General features: G+C 43.9%; 2 protein-coding genes across 2 annotated transcripts in view; one reads left to right on the forward strand and one right to left on the reverse strand.

The window, feature by feature from the left end:
- Positions 1-13,277, forward strand: part of NOP14 (NOP14 nucleolar protein) — a 185,084-nt gene extending 171,807 nt beyond the window's left edge. The window contains exons 16-18 of the mRNA XM_078678549.1: positions 5,226-5,344; positions 6,778-6,933; positions 12,916-13,277. Coding sequence (XP_078534675.1) covers positions 5,226-5,344; positions 6,778-6,933; positions 12,916-13,024 — 384 coding nt within the window. The 3' untranslated portion in view covers positions 13,025-13,277. The remainder of the gene's footprint in view (positions 1-5,225; positions 5,345-6,777; positions 6,934-12,915) is intronic.
- Positions 13,278-23,302: 10,025 nt separating this feature from the next.
- LOC144821471 (vimentin-like) overlaps positions 23,303-23,761 on the reverse strand; it is a 93,886-nt gene continuing 93,427 nt past the window's right edge. Inside the window, exon 3 of the mRNA XM_078678550.1 lies at positions 23,303-23,575. Coding sequence (XP_078534676.1) covers positions 23,490-23,575 — 86 coding nt within the window. The 3' untranslated portion in view covers positions 23,303-23,489. The remainder of the gene's footprint in view (positions 23,576-23,761) is intronic.

A 23,761-nucleotide genomic window follows, 5' to 3' on the forward strand; every position in this document is an offset into this window, starting at 1 on the left:
GTTTGCTTTGTTGCAGTTCCCGCCGGAACTCGAGCAACAGAGATCGACAAGAGCCAGCGATCCTGCCTTCCAACAGCCCGATCCACAGTCTATGCAGAGCTGAGACCCGTGGAGGCAACCTGAAGCGTGGGAGCGGCCATCTTGAAAAAACTACGAAGCGCTGACCGTGCAGCATCCGAGGCTCCCTCGAAGCTGTGCATTAGAGCGTGAGAAGCTCCAGCCCGAGCAGCTTTTGCACCGAAGCTCACCCCTCCGCACTCCTCGAGTGCTGCGTGGGGCCCTTTTGCATTTTCCTGCTCGACGCATTGGTCCGGTCGCTTGCCCGTTGGCTAGTGGCCTCAGAACCGACGAACCTTTGAATTTACACAGCTGGTCTGGTTGCTCCAGACTGGCTCTCGCTCCCCTGAAAAGGAGCACCCGCTCTGACCTTGCTGGTCCGAGTGTTAAGCGATATTCGAATCCTGCGTGGGTTGCCTTTGCCAAGGTTTGTTGACTCCGATCCGGAAGCCAACACCGCCGACAGCGAGAGCCTTCGTGGGACAGCTCGTGATCCACTCCAGGACGTCCTCGGTGCCCCAGAGTCCACGTGGCAGCGGAGACAAGCTTCACGACATCGACCTGATTGCGCCCGACATTGCCTGGTTCCTTCCTGGTCCTTCCTGGTCACTGGCTAGTGACCCAGACTCTGTCCCCTGCGCTTTCAGGTACTCTACAACTTCGATCCACCCTTGGATCGCACCGGACACTTCTCTTCTGGACGCCTGCAGCATCTTCATCTCCAGGCACCCTAGATCTTCGTGACGAAACCCGACACATCTTTGCACCTGTGCACCTGCTTCCTGTGGGTGAGGTAACTCTTGAACGCCGGTGCTCCTGTAGTGGTTTACACCTCTAGTGTCTAAGTCTAAAGTTTTGTCCTTCTAGTCCAGTCGGAAGACTCTTAAAACTGTAACTCGATAACTTTTACGCACCATTGACTTTGCATTGGTGCATGCTTGTGCTTTAGGCACTGCACCCGAATCCCGCGGGCTACTCCCGTCCTAACTAGTGTTAGACCCTCGTAGCCCAAGCGATTCCCAAGGCCCTAGGCCTTACCACTGATCGAATAGTGATTGTTATACCACTTTTTTGATATATGGTTTGAGTGGCCACCGGCCTCATCCATAAACGTGCAACTTTCATATGTTATATTGTGCTTTTGTTTAAACGCTTGTGCTTCATTGCTTATAAAGAGTAGTGGGGATTATTCTGAGAATAAATACATATATTTTTTATAATATATACTTGTGTGGTGTCCTTTCATTTGGTATTACAGGATTGCATATGGTAAAACAGCTGGCTTCACATGCCCTCTTGAGTTAAGCCTTTAAGGCTGCTTAGTCCATGCTACCCCTAGGATAGCTTGTCTATAAGGTTGATTTACAACCATCACCATAAGGGATTGTTTGGACTGATACAAGGTGCCCACAGAACTGTGGACATCATACATCAGGCCAACTTCTCACATACATCTCAAATGTCTGCACAATGAGTGAGTGGATAGTTGTAGAGACAAAAGGATAAAGACATTTGCAAATTCAGAATATCATACTAACCGGTCATAGAAGGTTTCTAGGAAACTGAAAAGCTACCCTCTGGCCATGAGAGTAAGCTAGACACCTCAAGAAGAGTTGAGGAGCAAAGTTAGAGTCAGGATCAGCAGAACAGCAGCCAGCCCATAGGATTTCAGAAACAGCAACACATCTCTCTCCTCTGGCAAAGTAAGAAAAACGCCTAACCAACCACACCCCTTAGTACTGTTAATTATACCCCAAATTCACTAAATGTCCAACCCTCATTGTGTGATCTCACATAAATTCATACTTTGCGATTGCTCTAAAACAGGGGGTGTTCAATCATACCACTCTCGATGCTCCTAACTTCATTATGTCCTATTGTTCTATCTTCGCACACTGTAATGACTTCCACCATAGGAAACTCTAGTATCCAGCTTCCATATTGGTACGTCTCTCCATCTCACTCATGTAACTTTTTATTATAACAAATGTCCTCATGCTCTGCTCAGCAAGGAAATTCCACTTCTTTTTTTATCGCTTCCTTCTCTGCGCAACCTTTGCCATCATCAGGAACTTGCGAAGGACAGATCACAGCGTTCATTTTCTCTTCTCTACATTTCTAATGTGCCATGTTAACTCTTAAATGTTTCTTGGGCCTTTTTTGCAGAGTGCCAGACTACACTTCTAAGAAAGACAAATACATGTATTATTTATTATTTTGTAAAACACCACTATTAAATGCTCTTTGAAGGCTTTTACTTTTTTTTTACGTGCTGCAGATTTATTTTCTATTAGTGAAAAATAAACTCTCTACTTTTGACTTATTTTCTCCATTAGTCGTGTGGATTTGCGGCCTACTCTAACACCCCCAGCATGCGCTTGCACAGTTTTCATCTTTCCCCTTAATCTTGCTCAGCTAGTTTTACACGTGTGTTGATTCGTAGTTTACCACAGAGGATTTCAATCTGACCAGGTTTTATTTGGCAAAAACCCTGCTCCGTCGATATGCACCATCAAGAGCAGCTTTGAAGGATAGTGGAGACTGGACATGGGGTAGTGGTTAAGAAAATGGTCAAAATGGCTTTCCCTCTTTGAGTCCCACTGGGCAAGGAAGGATCAGCTTTCAGGGACCCGGAGCTGGGCAATACGGGCTGGTGGAAGAGCTCGCCCATGCTGAATGTTTGAGAATTTTTGGACAACATTGCCTCTTCGTCAAGATGACGGCATGGCACTGGAGACAACGGCCACTCTATCCTAGGGCACAGGATGCTGGTGTTAAGCTTATGAGAGAGCAGTGTCTCCAGGCTTGTATCGTAAAATATTTTGCACTGGTTGAGAATGTGACAGTTTTAGCGGGGGAGGGTTTACGTGGGCCAGTTGAACGTCTGATCCACCCTCCCAACTGAGGATGGCATCTTTGGCACTGCACCAGTGCTTACTTCCCAAATGGTGGCAAGACGTGGAAACCTTTGGGAATACCATTCTATTCCTCATGACAGTACAGTATATTGAAGCCCAAGAGAATAGGCTGTACCATTCCTGCAATTAAAAGATGATTTGTGCGTTTGCCCAAGACTTTAAACCTCTACAGAGATTTTTGGAAAACCCAGTGCATTCATTGATTCTGCTGACCGTTATCGCAAGTGTCTACGACCCAAGACTTCTGGATGCATCCGATAGATTATTAGCAACGAAGTGTATGTGAAATTACTGTCAACCCCCACCACCCACCCACGAGTTGCAAACTGAGTTAATACTGATAAAAGAGAAAAATGTCAGGTATGCGGATTCCTGGGTTTTTCTTGCTTTCCAGAGCATTAACAAAATACTCCTTGACCTGTGTCACACTATAGGACACCAGGAGGTGTCGGTTACCAAGTACATGTTCTGTTGAAAGATTAGGAATGCAGGAGAGATGCATTTAACACTGAGGCTCGTGAATAGCCCCGTCAAGCTGAAAGTGATGCAATTTCAACATTACTTTGTATTACTGTGGTCTTATGAGAGGCCTAGAACGGGTGTGGAGAATAAACTCTTCCTCTGACTGCTTCAAGTCACTTAATGGTATTCCTACAACGCAGCAATTTCTTTTTTCACTTGTGTACTGTTAAAGGTCTTCCTTGTGCAAGATATCTTTGATTACGTGTCACTCGTACCTTTTTGGTATTAAAATCATGGTAATAGTGATACATTCAGGACTAATTCCCATTCTTCTTGGCTCTACATTTACTTAATTTAATTCCTGCAGAAGCTGATTAAACTGTAGAATTATGCAGAGAATTAAGGAGTAAATGTGGGTGAAGTGTATTTAAGTCTTGCCTTATCAAGGAGGTTCTTGATCTGTTCCAGATGTCACATCTCGAGGGGGTAAAGATAGTCATCCAAACAATGATGGTTAGGGTGGTAGGCACAACCACATGTGCATGTGCAGAGATAGCTCAGTTTTCCTCTCTCCACTGAAGCATAGGCGCAGTCACCTGACACTAAAATAGCTCCCGCATTGGCCACATCCGCATTCACGTATCCTTCGTTCAAGCATTTCTTTTTTCGCTTGACTACACGTCACAATAAGAGCACAGTTTTGCGCATCACGCAAAACTGGAAAAACTTCCCAAAGAGGCCACAACATGAAGCCACATCGGTCCAGCCAAGCACAATCTACGGAATAGCCGTCCACCAAAGCACCTCAGGGACTCAGAGGGGTATGTAGCGCTATGTAAATGCTAGTACAATCCAAAATGGGAACAGTATAAGCCTCTGTCCCATGATTCTGGATTTGCATCCGACTGTTGGGAGAGATTCATATACCCACATTTGTATTGGAGTACATGCAGACAAAGCAAGTTATACTCGGGCTTCCTAGAACGTATAGTGACTACACTTCTGTTGCATCAAAGCTTAGGACAGACAAAGTGAACTGTTGTAGTGAAATATCGATCAGAAATCAGTGATGCTGAATAGACAGGTTGCACCCAATAAGAAGCATCTTGACACAGCAGATGTTTATCCTTACGTCTTTATGACCCTGAACATATTTTTTATTTAGAATCTATAGTTGGAAAGTTTGGGGTCAAGAGGCCAACTAACTTTTAAAAAAAGTATGTGTTGCACATAGCATGGTTAGCTTATGTGATGCCTATTGGTTGAGCCAGTGAGGTTCAGTGTCTCTACCACATTAACTCGCACGCTTGCTGTTGGTTAATCCCATCGAAACACAAAGCTCTTTTTCACCTACTAGCCTTCCATATATTGGAACAGAATTTATTGTTGCTCCAAGGAGAATAGTTCTTTGGCTCTTTAATAAACCCCCAGGTAAATGATTATTCTGAGACCTTGTAGGTTTTGGTACTTGTGTAGTGCGACCCTAGCTGGGAAGCGACGGAGCACTGGAAGTTACGTACGTCAGTCCAGTTCTTGAGGAAATGAACTAAGATAAAGCAGTCTAATAATGCCACTACATACCTACTTTTCCTTTCGGAGGAAAATAACTGTTAAAATTAAGTGCACGTTTTATTTGTGAAGAAATGTAAAATCCCCCTTCAGCCCCCATCTAGAGCATCTACGACTACAATCATCATTCCAGTTAAAGAGTGGGTGGTTGAAACATTTCCTCAGCGTTTTTATGTAAATCTTTTTTTTAATTGTTTATGTGCTTGTTTACCTTTTCAGAATTCCATACAGGATGTGCTGCAAGAGATACAAAGCAAAGACAAATGTACCGATGCATTAGTGTTTGAAAAGAAGAAACCCGTACCTTTGAAATTGTATACACCGAAAATAATGGAAGTGTAAGTAACCTCACAGTAAAACCTGCCAACCTTTATTTTGCGTTTCGACACAATTGTGTTTAGATTGAAATAACTGGTGCAAATGCATCCACATGGAGGCACTGAAGTGCACAAAAAAGGGATGGATGGATGGAATGCTTGAATTAATCTCAGTCACTGCTAATTACTCCGGCCACATCCGAGCCCATCGCTATTTTGCACATCATGACATCTCATTTTGGACCCACCGATATGCAAATCAGTCTTGACCCTGCTCCAATGGTAATAGTCCAGCCTGAATTGCAAACAACCTGTGCGAAGGGTATGCCCTGACCTAGATCCTGTGCTCACTGTGTCACTCGAACCAGGCTACACCCGACTGGTCTTGGGAGGCTTGTGTTGCTGGTCAGGGAGGGCCTAGCCTGGCAGTTCGGGCTGGACTGTTCCCACTGGAGCTGGGTGAAGACTGATTTGTATTGACTGAAGTCAACTTGAGGTGGCATGGTGTGCAAAATTACGGTGTACTGGGACGCGGCCTAAGTATTTACCAGTGACTGATATTAATCCAAACATTCCATCCATCACCGCCTTGTATTCTTCATTCCGCATGAAGGTATGTCAACCTACAGCTATTGAAACTGATAAAACGTGCACACTCTCTTGTGCTTTTGAGGGCTCTGAGAAGCACTGCAAACTGATCACGGTCAAAGCAGCTCATCAGTTTCAACACTTCTGTGCCATTCCCCTTGCCAAATAGGAAGAGGTTCTCCATGTCAGGTGATAGGAGCCCTCTTGGGGATGATTGCTTTCAGACCTAAGGAATATTACATACAACACAGAACAGTGTGAGCGACAAGGTGCTGAGGGATAGTGGGGTATATACAGTGTAATACTTGTCTTGTAGCAGAGTTAGGGCTCCGCTGTCTAATATTGTGGAGAATCAGAGCTAGGAATAAAGTATATGCTCACAAGTTCACTCTGTTGCACATTGCCACCATTTCATCTGTTGAAATACGGAGCACTAACTATTGTACAGTCTCCACCACTGTACAGTTGGCTCCTAATTGCAACCTGTAACAGGGTAGTGCAATATTAATTTTACTTTTTCTTAGTGAAAGTAAAGATTTTGGGTGCAAAGTACAGAAGTCATGAACCCTTTCCTAGCCTTTATGCCTATGGTTGTGTAATTATTTAATGTGGTCATTGCATTCCTAAGTATTCAACATTCTATACTAATCTGTATTTAGTGAGTATCCTTGCTATAGTTGGTTCCACATTACCCATCAGAAATATTTGTAATGTACCAAAAATGGCTACTGGTATGTTAAAGCAGCAGCTAAAATGTTCTAATGTGACCACCTGGCCAGACTATGCCTCAGGGTGACGCAAGTTGACATCTGGTTCTGCTTTGCCATTGTTTAATCTTTTTGTTTACTCTGTTGCTGTAATTTCAGCCTAGACTTCACTAAAAAACAAGGAAGCAGCCGAGAAGAGCGTGAAAGGAAGAGATTGATTCACAAACACAAACGTGAATTTAAAGGAGCTGTGCGAGAAATCCGGAAAGACAGTCAGTTCCTAGCACGACAGCAAATTTCAGAAGTCATGGAAAGGTAATGGGATTTCTGTTCATTGATATTGATATTGAGCAAGTTTTATAAAGCGCAACTTATACCTGGAGGCATCTAGGCAGTATCTGTGATCAATGGAAAAAGAGACCTAGTTAGAGAAAACACAAGTATTTAAGAAATTTCTGAAAGGTAAGAGAGCGGTTGAGTAGTTCATAGTTTAAGTGACTGTGCTTACTATATTGTCGAAAAGGTAGGTTTGAGGCATGTGAACGGTAGGTCACATGCTTTGCATAGCTTGCCATCTAGTGTTGGGTCCAGATGTTTGCACTTTGTTTTTGTTCGAGGAAGTCTTTTCGTGTCACAAGGTAGACAACGCCTCCTTTCGGTGATAGTGCGCATGGGCATCGACTCCATTGTTAGATTGATTCGGGTTCGGATGTGAATTGCTGCCCTCCGGTTCGGCACCGTTTCTTGGGTTCCCTTCAACGCGCAATCCACTACCCTCGACGGTATTGTATCTCGATCGCGTTTCCCATTCTCAACTTAACGTCCCGACTCAAAGACCTTTGATTGGAAAACTCGTTGAGGGCCGTTGGGCCTACCCAAGCGGGGCTCACTAGCAGTCGATGGAACAGACTCCATTCAAGCTTTGTCCAGGGTGTTACGCTAAGCTAAGTTTCCACGCACCGGCTTGCACTAAGTGTGCAACCTCTGTTTATCCCTGGAACATGAAGAGAAGGACTGCGATGCGTGCCAATCGTTTCGATCGAAGATGACGCTTCGTGACCGTTGGGCTCGACGTCACGAGATGCAACAACACGGCGGCTCCGTACCGGACATCTTTGGCAAAGAATCTGATACAGAAGAACTATATGCTCAAGGAGCCGAGTAAGCACAACAATCCTCCGTGTCCGAGGCCGACTCCGACATGGAAGAAGAGGAGCAAGTTACACCAGGTCAGCATAACGTGAGTGCAAAAGCCCCCTTGCAACAGCAACACAAAACCAAAAAGGATCCGGTCCTTCCTCTGCCTACGAGCCAAGGTCGGCACTGAGGAAAAGTTTTGGGCGCCCCACTATCGGGCCCGGCACCGAAACACAAAGAAAAGCATTCTGGCCCGGGCTTGAGTGGTCTCATGCCGGTGCAGAGCCGAAATCTTCAGCCTTGAAACTGAAGCATGTCTTAGTCACTATTCCACTGTTATTGAAGAGCAAACCTTCTGAGCCGAAGGGTTCAGAACCGAAACTTTAGACACTGAAAATGGTGACCAAAGAGAAAAAGAATTCACGAAAAGATCCTCGGTCCGACGTTCCTCCTTCAGATCCAAAACAAAAAGAGCTTGTTATACACCCAGACACTGGACATATCCATGCTAAATTGCCTGAAAAACGGAAATCGGGCCTACAGGAGGATTACCACATTCCTCTGAAGAGAAAAATTGGGTACTAACCCTTCACTACCTTACATTCCAATCATTCGCCCACTGATCCCAACGTACTCATCACACCCACAAATTCACCATCACCTGACCCACAGGATGAAGGGGATGGGGATGAGAATAGGCCACAGGATAGTGACCCATGAGATGACTATGACACTGACCAAACACGGATAATGACCCTGATTTATATCTGTCCAGACCCTCCCCACCGGACGACAATATAGAATACATTGAGTTACTTAACAAGGCTGCTCAGTATCATGGGGTGGAGCTGCATAAGGAGGCTTTAGAAGAGGATTTCCTCTTCAAGACCCTAAGTTTCTCTCAGCAACTCATACACGGCCAATGCTTAAAGGGATGTTGAAGCAAAGCACGCAGATGAGATCTTTAAAGATCTTGTGAGGGCAGGACTCATCACACCTAGGGTGGAGAAAAAGTATAAACCTGCACCTACTGACCCCGCCTACATCAAGGGTCAGCTGCCATTAGACTCTCTTGTTGTTTCCAACGCTCGCAAGATAGCCAACTCACAGACCATAGGTTAGGCCCCTCCTCCTAATAAGGAGTCCAAGTTAATTGATGCCTCCGGCAAAAGAGTAGTGTCGCAAGCAGCACATCATTGGTGCATTGCTAATGCTCAAGCTTTGTTAGCTCGATATGATAGGGCTCATTATGATGAGTTAAAAAAGCTCCTGCAGTTTCTGCCCAATGAGCATAAATCTAAGGTTAATGATCTTATCCAGGAGGGTAAACTAATCACCAATACCTTCATCAGGTGTGCCAGCAGCCCGTGCAGTAAACACAAACGTACTGCTACGCAGGCATGCTTGGTTGAGAATCTCAGGATTCAAACCTGAGGTGCAAGCCTCTCTTCTCAACCAACCATTTGACAAAGGACACCTCTTTGTCCCAGCAGTTGACACCTCGCTGGCAAAAATGAAAAAAGACACCGAGGTCTTAAAGTCCATGGGGGATTTGCAGTTACATTCAAATAGGGGTCCCTTTCGTCGCTCCTTTTACAGGGGTGGCTCCAAGAATATATTCACAGAGACTCCCTCCTCCTCTTACAAGGGCAACAATCAATCGCCCTCATCAAGAGGCTATTTTAGTAGAAACAATGGTAAGGGAAGATGCAGAGGCAAATCCACCCACTCTTCCCCTGCAAATTAACAAGCAGTGACTTCCTTTCGCTACCACCCCATCATTACACTCCAGTCGGGGGACATCTCTCCCAATTTCTCCCTGTCTGTAACACATTCACCTCAGTCAAATGGGTTCTAAGAATTATCCAATATGGTTACTGCCTGGAATTTATAGACTCTCCCCCAAACATTCTCCCAAGATCACACGCAATGTCACGAGCATCTCACCCTTCTGAAGCAAGAAGTTCTCTCTCTGTTAGAAAAAGGTGTTATAGAACTAGTCCCATTACAATATCAAGGGGCCGGGGTATACTCCCTGTACATCTTAATTCCCAAGAAGGACGGCTCTCTCAGGCCTATACTAGACCTCTGAGAACTAAATCTATAGATTCAGTCAGACCACTTTCACATGGTGACACGCCAACAAGTGCTCCTCCTCCTTCAACAAGGCGACTTTCTGTCCACTCTGGACTTAGAGGACGCCTATTTCCCTATCCCAATACACCCTGCTCACCGCAAATACCTCAGGTTTGTAGTAGCAGGCCAGCATTATCAGTTCAGGGTGCTCCCATTCGGGGTAACTATCGCAACCAGGGTTTTCACCAAATGTCTGGCAGTAGTTGCAGCTCATCCACGAAGAAAATGCATTCACGTCTTCCCATACTTAGGCGACTGGCTTATAAAGCCAGCTAGCAACAAAGATGTCTATGTCACACTCACAAAACAGTGCAGTTGCTCCATGATCTTGGATTCACAGTGAATCGGTCTAAGTCCCATCTCCAACCATCCAACACACAGGTGTATCTGGGAGCCACGATAGATGCGCAAAAAGCTCTGGCCTACCCCAATCCAGCCAACACTGCAACATGCAGACTCTACTCTGTCAGTTATAGCCTCAAGACTCATTGCCAGCTCGAGTGTTCATGCAGTTGCTAGGGATGATGGTGTCTTGCATCCTAATAGTCCCTTACGCAAGACTTCAAATGCGACCCCTCCAGGATTACTTAGCACGTCGGTGAAACCAGGCTCGGGGTCTGTTATCAGATCTAGTGTTGGTAGAGTGCCATACCCATCGCTCTCTGCAGTGGTGGAATACACAAAACCTTTCAAAAGGGCGGCTCTTCAACAACCCGGTCCCACAGGTAGTGCTAACAGCAGACTCATTGCTCACTGGTTGGGGAGCTCTTCTCCAGACATATACAATTCAGGGCATGTGGAGCCTGCAGCAAAAGCAGCTTCACATAAATCATCTAGAGCTGCTAGCAATTTTTCTAGCGCTCGAAGCTTTTCAAGTTCATCTAGTAGGCAAAGCTGTCCTGATTCATACAGACAACATGACAGCAATGCACTACATACAAAAACAGGGAGGGACACTCTCCAGCTGTCACAACTAGCACAGACCATCTGGAAATGGGCTATAAATCATCTCCTTGCAGACCACCTTCCAGGAGTAAACAATCAGATTGCGGATCTGCTCAGTCAAAGACAACAGGTCCATGAAAGGGAATTCCACCCTCATGTTCTCCTCCCATTCTTTCAAAAGTGGGGTTTTCCAGACATAGATCTGTTCGCCACAAACCTAAACACAAAATGCCCAAGCTTCTTATCCCGGTTTCCACACCCATTGTCCAGAGGCAATGCACTGTGGATGAATTGGTCAGGGATATTTGCCTACGCTTTTACGCTTCTCCCACTCATTCCATCAGTGGTTCGGAAGCTAAGACTGGCGTCCCTGACTCTAATCCTAGTTGCTCCCACATGGCTCATCAACCCTGGTTCACAACCCTGTTGGAGCTCTCAGTAGTTCCTCACCAAAAACTACATCTCACTCCCAATCTCCTCACTCAGAGCCATGGAGAGATAAGACATCCAGATCCCATTCATCTCAACCTTTCGATCTGGCACCTGAAATCTTAAAGTTTGGCTACCTTCATCTCCCACCAGACTGCATGAACATTATCAAAGAGGCTAGACGTCCTACCACAAGAGCATGCTATGCAGCAAAGTGGAAGCGGTTTGTGGTCTACTGTAATAATAATAAAATCAACCCGCTTAATGTTTCAGCTTAAAATATAATTTGCTGTTACATCTGCAGCTTTCCAATTTAGCGTTCACATCCATACGCTTACATCTTGCTGCAATAGCTGCATACCTACAGAACAGACAACTTCTGTCTCTCTTCAGAGTGCCTATCATTTATGGAGGGACTTAAAAGAATCCTTCCCCCAAGACTTTCACCTGCTCATGTGTGGAATCTCAACATTGTCCTCACCAGACTAATGGGTCCACCTTTTGAGCCATTGCATAGATATGAACTGCAATTTCTCACTTGGAAGCTAGCTTTCCTCATAGCTATCACATCACTGAGGAGAGTAGGTGAGATTCAGGCACTAACCAGAGAAGAACCATTTTTACAAATACACCAAAACAAAGTGGTTCTTCGGACCAACCCTAAGTTCCTACCCAAGGTCATTATTTCCATATCAATCAATCTGTTGAGTTGCCTGTGTTCTTCCCTCAACCAGATTCTGTAGCAGAACGTGCTTTACACACCTTAGATGTGAGAAGAACACTACTTTACAATATAGAAAGGACAAAAACTTTCCGTAATACAAAACCGCTATTTGTGGCTTTTGCTCCACCACATAAAATCAGGTATTGCAAGGTGGATAGTAAAATGGATTCAGACATGCTATACAAAAGCAAAACGAATATTGACAATTCCCCCTAAAGTGCACTCCACATGCAGGCTAGGGGCTTCTATGGCATTCTTAGGAAATATACCTATAGATGACATCTGCAAAGCTACAACATGGTCTACACCTCACACATTCACAAAACACTATTGTGTAGATGTGTTAGCAAGACAGCAAGCTAGTGTGGGCCAAGCAGTTTTACGTATACTATTTCAGACCACTGCAACAGCTATGGGTTAGCCACCACTTTGGGAGATAACTGCTGTATAGTCTATGCAAAACATGTGATCTACAGCTCACATGCCTTGAATGGAAAATGCTACTTACCCAGAATGCATCTGTTCTTGGCAGGTAGAGCTGTAGATTCACTTGCGCCCACCTGCCTCCCCGAGTTCCTATACCTGTTGCAGTAACATCTTACTTAGATACATATATACATGGACATCTCTTACTATTCTTAACTCCATTATCATGCTCTGCGGCAAACAATATAACAATGAAGTTGATGCCCATGTGCACTATCACCGAAAGGAGGAATCGCCTACCTTGTGACTGGAAAAAACTTCTTCGAACAAAAACAAAGTGCAAACATCCGAACCCAACACTAGATGGCATGTTATGCAAAGCAATCACTGCGGCACAGTTGGCATTAATATGTTTATTCCTATAAGAAAGGATGATGTCTTAAAATGGTTTGCGTTTTTGTCCATGTATAGGAATTAAAATAAAATGATTGCCTTTGCAGGGATGCAGAGAGGAAGAGGAAGGTGAAGGAGCTCTTCAACAGCCTTTCAACCCAGGAAGGGGAATGGAAAGCTATGAAGAGGAAAAAGATGAAGGGAAGAGCTCGTTGATGAATGCAGAAGCGAGTGTTAAGAGACTGCGCTAATTTGGGCCGGACTGGCCCTAGTGGGCATCGGGCGTTTGCCGGGAGGCTGGAAGGGTGGGGGCCGATTCTGCACTGCTTTGGGTTCCCAGCTCACCCTGGCGCTAATCACTGTTTGAAAGTGCATATTCCACCTAAGGACCTTTCTGTGTACCAGCAAGTTTTTAAAAATAAGTCTATTTATCAGGAAAACATTAAACCGGAGATCTTTTCTGTATAAAGAGGAGTGACTGTGGTTTGTATTTCGTAAGCATTTCACTTACGGAGGTAATGAAATAAGGAGGGTGATGTATTATTCCTAACCAATGCGTTTGCAAAAGCCCCACATAATTGGAATAAGCTATCAGCGAAGGTGCAATATTGGTCAAGTCTATTAATGCTGGTAACTCCCAGTTTGCGAAGAATTCTTGGAAAAGTTCCCTAATGGTGTGAGCAGTGCCACAAAGTGGTGGAAAATGATGTCGGTGATGGCCAAGATTCTGAATTATTGACCACATTCTAATATCGGAGTAATGGTAAAGCCATTTTTTTTATAATCCGCATCATTTAATTGGCTTGACTAAACATTCATTAGCCCCTTCATTTTTTTTTTTTTTTGCAGCAGCACGGTTTCATCAAGTGAGATCCATGTAATGTAGTACAAATAGCTGCCAATGTTTTTTGTATTTAAGATATAATGTGTTCAAATATTTAATATTCTTATAGAGTGTGTGTGTGTGTGTGTGTGTGTGTGTGTGTTGTTGTTGTTGTTGGTCGCTACATGCTTCGGGCTCAACCCCTTTGCAGGCCTATGTCTTAAGTCGCTTGCAAATGGCAAATGTGTACTCATCCTCTCTGCATGTAGAGGTGGGCAAGCCACTGAAAGCTCGAGCCAGGCTGAGCCTGAAGCCTGGCTCTGGCTCAACTTGTCCAAAGCTAGCTGAACTTTCATGAGGATTATATCCGCCACCCTCAGGGTCCGGTTGGGCTGGGACAGAAAACAGTACTCGGCACTAAATGAAAGTTCCCCCATTTGCGAATCTGATAGCTAAAAAAAAAAGAGGTGGCCCACGTGAAAATCAGGGCAGTTTTAAACTTGTAAAGACAAATTTTATACGTGTTTTGCAAGTTATAGGAGACTGCATGCATTTGTACTTGCAGCAGGCAATGTTTGGAACAATGGTACAAAAGGGGGCGGTGATGGACGGAGTATCTGAACCAATCAAACACTCACACCCAGTCAAAAGATCTGGGTTTAATCCATCACCGTTCTTTAGCCCACTCCGCCACCCCAGTTTAGACATGGCCATATGCAAATCAGTCTGACCCTGTGCCTCATGGGAACAGTCCAGCCCGAATGTTTGGAACAATATCAGAAAAACTAGCAGTAAAAATCGGCTCAACAGACAAAAAAAAGAGCCACAAACAGCCCTAAAAAATCCCACACACTGATCTATGAAACCAGCCCTCCGGGCACTGACTAACTGCCCCTTAGACCAGTCCTACCCTGGCCACCCTCACTCTACCCAGGATGTGGCATTATGGCCATAGCTGCCGACTGTGAAACTAGGGAACCAAGTTTGAGTTTCGGTGATGGCCTACATCCAGTAATTCTGGGCAAATCACTTAATCTCAGGGTTTTATAAAAATGAGTGACCTTGTGTATTATGACTAATGTTCATTTAAAGCGCTCCAATATCTTCAGTCGAGTTCACCCTATTACAAAAACTAGTAAAATGCACAAGCAATTAAAAACAAAGCGTTAACATAAATAAAGACATATAGATACCCATTTACGGGCTGATTTGTACAAAATAAACCAGGAAAACTGGCTAAACACGGCTTCGCCGCTCAGACTGTGTGATCTTAAAGACATGCATTATTTTACCAAAATTACTTTTTTTTTATCACTAATGAAAGAAGTTTCAAATATGTTGTTTGATTCAATAGACCATAATGTTGCTCTACAATAATCTTGCCATGTACAGGGTTTACATGTCTTGCTTCTTAGTTCACTGATGGTTCATGTTTAAAAACTATCAATTTTAATAAGTACTTCACTGTGCTATAATGGGACGTATCAATGCCAAAGTTTCCGCATAGTAGAGAAGTACAGTTTTTTGAATTTTGAAGAGACTTTATCATATGTTAGATGTTTGTTGTATGATTTACATGGCAAACATTTTCAGTGCTCAGATCGTGTACGGGCTGTAAGAGCCGAGCCAGACCCCAGGCTCGGCTCTGGCTGGACCTGTTAAATTATTGGCTTTCCCACCTCCATCTGCATGTCCCTTTGTACAATCCAGTTTCGGTTTAGCATTTAGAAAAAGCATGTTTTTCGACCTTTCAAACTGAGTATTTGCCTTACCGTATTAGCTAGGTTGCTCCAAGCCGTGACAAACTTCAGAGTCGTCATATCAGGCAGATGCGTGTTTTGCTCAAATGCTGTCGTTTTGTTAAAAAAAAATCAGAAAACCTTAAAGAGCATATTTGTAAACATGCAAGGTTGTATTTGTTACGCCCAAACATAGAGAGGTAGATTTTAGGCCTACCGCCATTGAGAGATACCTAGACATTTACTTGATCTATCCAGAAGTGATAAATGAGGATTCGGATACTGTTGACATGTCAGAAACAGTACTTGGTGGTACCCTACACTTGTCTATATTCATTACATTATTTAATCGCATTACCATCTGCTGTGTATAGGCTTTTAATTATGTGTGGCCAGGTTCGGTTTGTTAAATGCTGATATTCACTGTACGCAGCATGTGTCACGTGGCATTCTTTACACTAGAGAGACTATGCACAATTGTTTAGGACGCCCCTCTCATCCTACCTTCATCTGTTGTACCATTGGGGACCATAAGCTTATGTGAACTTGTCAGCCAGATAGGTGCAAACTATACCATTCACCTTATGCTGATATTCGCAATGTGGCACGAGCTTCTGGTGTGAGAGGTAGCTCTTCAAGTCAACAGCAACTTTATTTGGTCAATCCTAAACATAAAGTGCATTTCATAAATATTAATAACATATATTTTTCGCTGAATAAAATTTCTCTTTCTAAAAGTACAAAAAACAGGTTGGTGATTCTTAAAATTCAATTCATTTTGGTAAACTATGCATTTCCAACCATGTGAAACCTTAAATACTGAGCTTCCAAAATAAGTTAAGACATAATATTAAAATGAGACAGTTCTCTTGTTCAAGTAATTGTTTGAGGTTGTGCATGCCGCGCCTCACAGCTTTGCAATAGCCTCCTACTCCACAGTGTATCCCTGAGCTACTTCTGACTGTGTACATGAGACACTTTCTGAAAGCAAACCAATTTCCTTGAGTGTGCTGGGCAACTGGTGTCAGAATATTGATCTAAAGACTGCTGTTGTCAGAGTACATTCCCTGGACTGTGTCCTCTCTTCAGTGCCACCTGGCTCCTGCCTCCCTCCTCTATTCTCCTCCGCAGCCTGGGTAAGGAATATAGAATGGCAACACTGAAGAAGGACTGTCTAGTAAGGTGAAGTGCTCTGCCATCAAAAACTGACTATGTGTGCAGCCACTACAGCACTATTTTACTTTCCTCCATACTGTGATAAATATTTGTTATTAGGGTTATTTGTCAGCAGCAGGACCAATTACCTCATAGGGTTTTAACTTTGAACTCCCACATGTGCATTGGATTATTAGTATTAATTGCGGTAGTGTAATTTATATTATGTATACATTATGGCGACTGCCAGCATATACCAACCTCTTCTGTTATTGGATGTGACGGGTGAACCAATTTTACGGGGTGGGGGGGGGGGTCAGGCAAAACTGAGTCATACCATAATGCTGTGGGGAGGTAGGAATTCAACCCTTTGCTCAAAGAACATGTGTTTCTACGCAGACTGGATAGAAGGTAGAAAGGTGTACAAAAGCCTGGCAGAACCACAAGATGAAGGGGGGTGAAGGTTAACGAGAAGATGTAAGCCAGGTAACCATTAGAAAAGTGGGGGAAACATTTGTAGGGAAAATCATTCTACTTTTTGGGAGGTAAAGATATGTTGGCCACTTGCAATGAAAAAAACGAGGTGTTGAGCTACACAGCTGTACTTGGATGCCTATCTAATATATGTGAATGGGGACACCGGGTTTAATTAGCAAACTGTTGAGAAATGCAAAAGACCCATTGAGCTAGCAGTCTATGCAGTGAGAGACATCAAGAGAATGATGAAAATATAGCAGTTAAGTACATGCAATAGATAGTTTTGCAGCGTGAATCTTTCTGGATTCACTATGCTGTGCATTATTCCGCGGTCTAGTGGTTGGGTCCGGAATCGTAGTCTTTTCTTTTTTTTTTCCATAGCCTAGGTGGGCGTCGACGTCCCACCTTTTGGTGTCCTTCCGTGACATCGGAACGCTTCCTGCTGAAGCTCCCACCCTTGGGCGCCATCTTCGGATTCTTTTTTTCTTTTTTTTCGTTTTGTGTTTTTGCGAATCCTTGGCAATGTTCCAGTAAGTATTTAATCCGCTTTGTCGTTCAGGGTATCTGTTTCAGTATTGACCTTGTCTTTTACCACCTGATTCTCCAGCCTCATCTTTCTGGCGGAGGTGGGTGGGTTCGCTAGTGAATCCAGAAAGATCTTCAAGCTGCAAAACTACACCGACAGGTAAGAAACTATTCGTTTTGCAGCGTGAATCTTTCTGGATTCACTATGCTGTGCATAGACTTTGTGGCGGTTTGTTGCTTTTGTGGCGGCTGGGTGGAAGATGAGCGTTGGCTGTTGAATATATGTTGAAGCACTTTTTGTCCTACTTGTGCTTCCTTGTTCATTTGTATATCCACACAGTAGTGCTTAGTGAACGTGTGCACTGAAGCCAGGCAAATGTCTTGAATGGGTGTGTTAGCCAGAAAGGCTATCGTAGATCCCTTTTTCCTAGTTGAGTGGGCCCGCGCCCCCTCTGCTAGCTCTTTGTCTGCTTGTTTGTGGCAGAATTGAATAGTTTGTGCGATCCATCTTGCGATGGTCCCCTTTGTTACTGGTTTACCCAGGAAACTGCTGCGAAGGACACAAAGAACTGTTTTGTCTTCCTGTGTTCCTTTGTTCTTTCTATGTAGTGCATTACTGCCCTTCTAGCGTCCAGATTGTGGCGTGCCCTCTCTGCGCTTGTGGTTGGTTTTTGAAATAAACTTGGTATTTGAACTGTTTGGTTGATGTGAAACCTCAACACCACCTTTGGCATGAAGTGTGGGTCCGTTCTCATCACCACCCTATCATTGTGAATTTGAATGTAGGGTTCTTGTAGCGTTAGCGCCTGTAGTTCGCTCACCCTTCGCAGGTAGGTGATAACCACCAAGAAAGCTGGTTTCATTGTTAGCGTTTGCAGGGAAGCCTTATGAATCGGTTCAAAAGGCGCCTTCATGAGCTCTGTCGGGACTAGATTAAGGTTCCATCTGAATTGCTTGGAGGGAGGATTTAGTGGATTGAGTTGTGACATCCCTTCTCGCCTTAGACACTGATTCATTGTGGTGCCTTCAAGAAAACATATGGTCAATCGGGGTACATTCTGGAGGAATTATATTGGTCCTGAGGGGTATGTCAGAGGCACTCGACCCTCCTGAAGCGGAATCTGCTTTTTTGTTTTGTTGAAAAGGGGATATATGTGCAGAATTTCCTGAAGTATTCGCTGATAAACTAACAGGATACATTTGAAAAGGGAGCTCTTTCATTAGCACTGATAGCACATCATGACCCACACCTTCTTTGTTCTCAGCTTTCGTTTGGGCAAAAAAGACGCCTCGAATCGCAATAGGGACTCTCTATGAGGACACGGAGCAAGGAGGTCTTTCCCTACCAAATCTTAAAGATTATTACAATGCACAGCATCTGGCAAGATTCAAAAACCAAACTCACGGCCATAATTTATTTATAAATTTCTTTTTTGATTTAATTTGCCTTGAGATTCAGATTCCCTCCCCCCTTCAGGTACTTAAATCACCCAAATTTGTTCGCTATAAGACATTGACCTGGTTTTTTAAGAGACGCTGTGTTATGCTTAAAAGATATTCTCTCCCCCTCTTTAATTTAATAACTCCCCTGATTAGTGTATTTTCATTCATAGGGATTAAAATAGGACCAGAGATAGTTGAAAATTGGGGGCGGGCTGGGTTTGCCACGCTAATGGATATTGTTAGGAATGAATCCTGGATAACCCTGAAAGAGATGGCACGTTTAATTCAGGGGAATTTTTTGCTGATAGGTTCTTATAATCTGATTTATAAAACTCTGGGGAAAATGGACCTAGCACAGATTCGTCAACCTACCCAATTGACTAATGATCTTTTTGTGGATTCACGGGTAAAGAAACCCGGGGATTGGAAACGCTGTTTAGCACAGAGTAGGGAGGGGGATTTAAGTTCCAAAGCAATTAAAAAATGGCGGGAACAAGAAAACTATGGGCTATCTCTCAATATTTGGAAGACCATTAATAAATTAAATTTTAGTGTATTAAGGGGAGCCAATTGGCACAGAATGTTATTCTTCAGTAAATGGCTTCTGTACCGCACTCCGGCGGCTATTGCCAAAATGTACATTAATACTCCATCTAACTGCTTTAGATGTTTACAATATGCTCCAGCTAACTGGTCTCATAATGGTCCACTGCTCCAAAATTAAGGCATTTTGGGATGGAATTTTAGTTTTTCTTCAAACTCATTACAAGATTATGATTTTCTTGAATGTTAAATTAATGTTGTATGGTTTCGATCCGGAGCTTAAGCTTCCAGACCAGCTGGCAAACTTGTGTATATTGTAATGGCAGTGGCTAGATCGTTGTTACTGCAGAATTGGCGCTCAGAGCAGGTTCCTTCGGTGCAGGAATGGCTCCAGAAAATAAAGAGTTAGAAAAAGCGAACAATTCTATGCTCAGAGGATGGGGGGTGAGAAAATTTGAAAAAATTTGGGGATCATATTTTGATTAATTGTTTATAAGATTTTGTAGATCCAAAATGAATGCTAATTGAGGCGTGTATCCTCTGGCTGATTTGTTATGATTTTTGCTAAATGTGCCTTTATGTTATGATTAATGATGTCACTAAGGACTTCAATAAAATATTTTCAACAAAAAAAAATGACCCACACCTTAGGAAGAAATGAATGAAAGAGTTGAACAGACTCATGGAACCAGATAGGCTGAAGCTGTTGAATCCGCAGAATAGTTGGCCTCCATAGATTCAGCCACCAGAGCAGGGGATGGGCCCGCATGTATGTGGGCCCAAGAGAAGAGATCTTAGCATCAATATTTGAAAGTATCAACAAAATGCTCAGCCTAGTTAGGGGAGGCCAACTGTTTCAACTGCATACATCTATTTTCTGCCTACCCCCAGACAGGCTTTCATCCTGAGTTGGGAACTCTTATTTCTTTATTATACCTCTAAGTGCATTTAAGTTTCATAGAATGCCATTTAGTTGGCCTCCACCGCTGTGGTTTGCCAGCGCATCTGGCAACCGGTTTTGGAAGAACTTTGAATGTGCGGACTGTGGAATCCTGAGCTGGCTGGTCAGGACGCCACACTGCGGGTAGTATTGGAGAGTTTAAAGAATGCTGGTTTGACGAAGATAAGCAAAGATAAAATGCGTGAAGATGGCAGTTTTGGTTATGCTGCATCCAATAAAGAAGTAAGCAAACACATTGAAAGACACAAAAAGTGCAGCAGAAACATCCTTACGTTTAATGGAAGGAAGAAACCGATACGGCACAGAGCATTGGTTAATTGGAGCCAGTCAACAAAAGTAAAACTCTGAAATTTGAACAACCATACACTTCAGAGGGTAGTGAAATCCCCATTTGAAGTAATCTGTTTTTGTTCCTCGAAGGAGATAAAATTTCAGCTACTGCTCCTGGACTAGAAACATTTGTAATTACAGCCAGTCTCCTTGATGCTCTGGAGGATCGGGCTCTGGCTAAGTGCCGAGTTACATGGCAACACCCGTCACACAGAACTCGTCAATAACAACATAGCAAAATGCACCGACAATTCCTGTGCCCACAGAATGTTGATTTCATGGGTGGAAAACGAGGAGTAGCTTTTTGAGCCTTGCAGAGGATGTTTGTTTCAAAAACGTCAGACAGCCCCCAGTACACCTGAAAATGGTTTTCAAAAAGAGGGTCATCATTCCATACCAGATCCTTCCGCAAGAGTGAGACACCAAATTATAATCCTTGCTACGAAAGTGCTTTGTTAAAGGATTCTACAAACGAAATATAAAACAGTAGAAATAGACATATGGACTTGCTCGGTGTACTTGCTCCCTGACACATATGGGGCTATAATGTGGTTTGCTAATTCAGCTGAACTTTTGTACTGGGGTCATTATTTACTATTAGTTGGCTATTAGCTTTTTGGCCCACACTGGATCTGTAAATAGCGTAAGATAAGCAAAAAGAATCCTTTACGCACTGTGTCAGAAAGTCCTCTCTGAAGTCCATGACGGAAAGTGAAGGTCTTAGCGTTGAAACCAGTGCTAGGAAAGGAGAGTTCAGGGACCACATATGAAGAGAAGCACTTTACTTTAAATTGAATAGGCAATAATTCAATTCTTGTCAGTGGTATCGATCTACCATTCATCAGTCTATACCACGCTGCTAGCACCTTATAGCAGTATGTGGACACTGAGTTTGCCATAAGTTGCCAAACATTTTTATTAATTTGTTGTACCCCAGGGATACACATTTAAAAGACAACGTGAGGGTTCAGACTACCAAGCTTTTGTTGTGAAGGGTGAGGGGGTTTTAATTTTGCTAACTACATTAATGGATCCTATTGTTTGAAAGACGGATCCCAAATGTTGCAGTCTGTCCAGAATGTGTTTAGGGCTCAGCTTCTAGGGTGGAAAAATAGCCTGTGGTGGCGGTCCACCCACCATATTAAGAGTATGGTGGTGGGACCGCCAAAGGACCACTGCTACCGCCGGGATCCTTGCTGGTCTTGCAGTGGTCTGAGGCCATAACATGCTGGCGATGCAGCTGCTGCACTGCCAAGCATATTATGAGTTTCCTCACTGCCCTCCTTTTCATGGTGGTTAGCCTGCAATGAAAAGGGTGGCAGTGAGGTCACTAAGGGGGCTCTACAGGCCCCATTGGTGCTTCGGTGTACAGGGGGTGCATGCGTGGGGTGGGGCCATGATGTGCCCCCTGTCTTTCTGCACCCCCAGTTCCTGCAGTCCATGCCGTGCTGGAACGAGCTGTGGCGGTCCCACGGCGCTGCCTTTCTAAGGCTCTCCTATGAGCCTTTGAAAGGCAGCACTGTGGGCCAGCCGCCATAGGACCGCCTGCCTTGATTACAACTTGTAATCCCGCGGGCGGTTGGCGGTGAACTTTGGCAGTATGGGAGCGGGGTGGTGGCATGCCGCCCCACTCCCACACCTCCAAACCAGGCCCTAAGTCACTGAGATTGCACAGCTCGTCCTTGGTTCCACCATGTTACAGTCTGTCTTTACTCAGCTTGCTTCTAAACAGCAGCGGAGCATCACAGCTCATGCACCCATCACCCCACAGAGCATCACCAATCAGTATCTTCACTGATAACTTTGTGAGCACTAATTGGATAACTTTCTATGTCGAGCAGCCTATCACGGGGAGGCAGTGTATCAGCTCATCACTGCTTAGTGTGTTTCAAAGACCTCTGGCAAATTGGGTGCAGAGCAGCTGGTGTTGGGTAGTTTGTGAATTACATTATACCCCGGGGCAGTGAGAGTACGGGGGTCTGTATTCACATACACACATGTATGCCCTTCATCTCCTTTGATGGGTGTTTAATCCAGTTTATCCCTCCCGGAAGTTACTAAATGTCATAGATCTAATTCTCTGTTCCTGTATTGTTTGGAGCGAAGTGTCAAGTTGTGCCATTGAACTGGTTGAGTGGTGAAATGGTGCCCTCTTTCCTGGTACATATACCATTGGCCTCCATTTCACTCCCCTGGCAGGCCATATCTGCAAGCCATATCCATGTCACATCACGAAGGGTATGCACGAGAGGATTGTCAGCAGAAGGCTGTGATTAGGCTCTGCCGAAACACCCTCCAGAATGGACTCTTACTCGTAAAACAGGCCTGGCACTATCCCGGGTTGTACCCCCAAAACATGTGGCTACAATGAAATGAGCAAAACATAAAATTAAAAGGTACACAAATATTAACAAAAACACACAGGATGTGGTGCCACATTAAGAGTTTTGCATTAACTATATACTGGTTGATAAACAGCAGAATGATAGAAGTTTCCACTTTTCTTAACATGCTTTATTAAATATTGGAGTCCGCAGCATAACATGGTAAATGTGCAATGTTGTTGAAGCTAGGAAAAAGCCAGTCTACTCAAACAAATACATGATATAGCTATTTTATGTTGTTAATGTGATTTGGGTCAGGATTCGCTTGGCTGAGCAGTCAGTGGGCAGTGACTGGGAACCTTCAGGCAATCACTGTAAGAGCTGTGTGCGTTTCCACATGATGGACGACAGAAGTAGTCACTTCTTCGGTCTGGACGTCACCACGAGCTTGCAAAACAAAATGTGAAAATAAACCAAGTGAAACAAAATCCACAAAAGGGAACTGTTATACATTTTTTCCTTGCAGTACTTCGATATCGTGTTTCAAGAAAGTAGAATTCCTGACCAATAGGAAATTGATGTGATACTGCATGTTTATAATATTAATCCTTTATAGCACTTTCATGTTCAAAG

The sequence above is a fragment of the Lissotriton helveticus genome, chromosome 2_2, assembly GCF_964261635.1.
Source record: "Lissotriton helveticus chromosome 2_2, aLisHel1.1, whole genome shotgun sequence".
Lineage (NCBI taxonomy): Eukaryota > Metazoa > Chordata > Amphibia > Caudata > Salamandridae > Lissotriton > Lissotriton helveticus.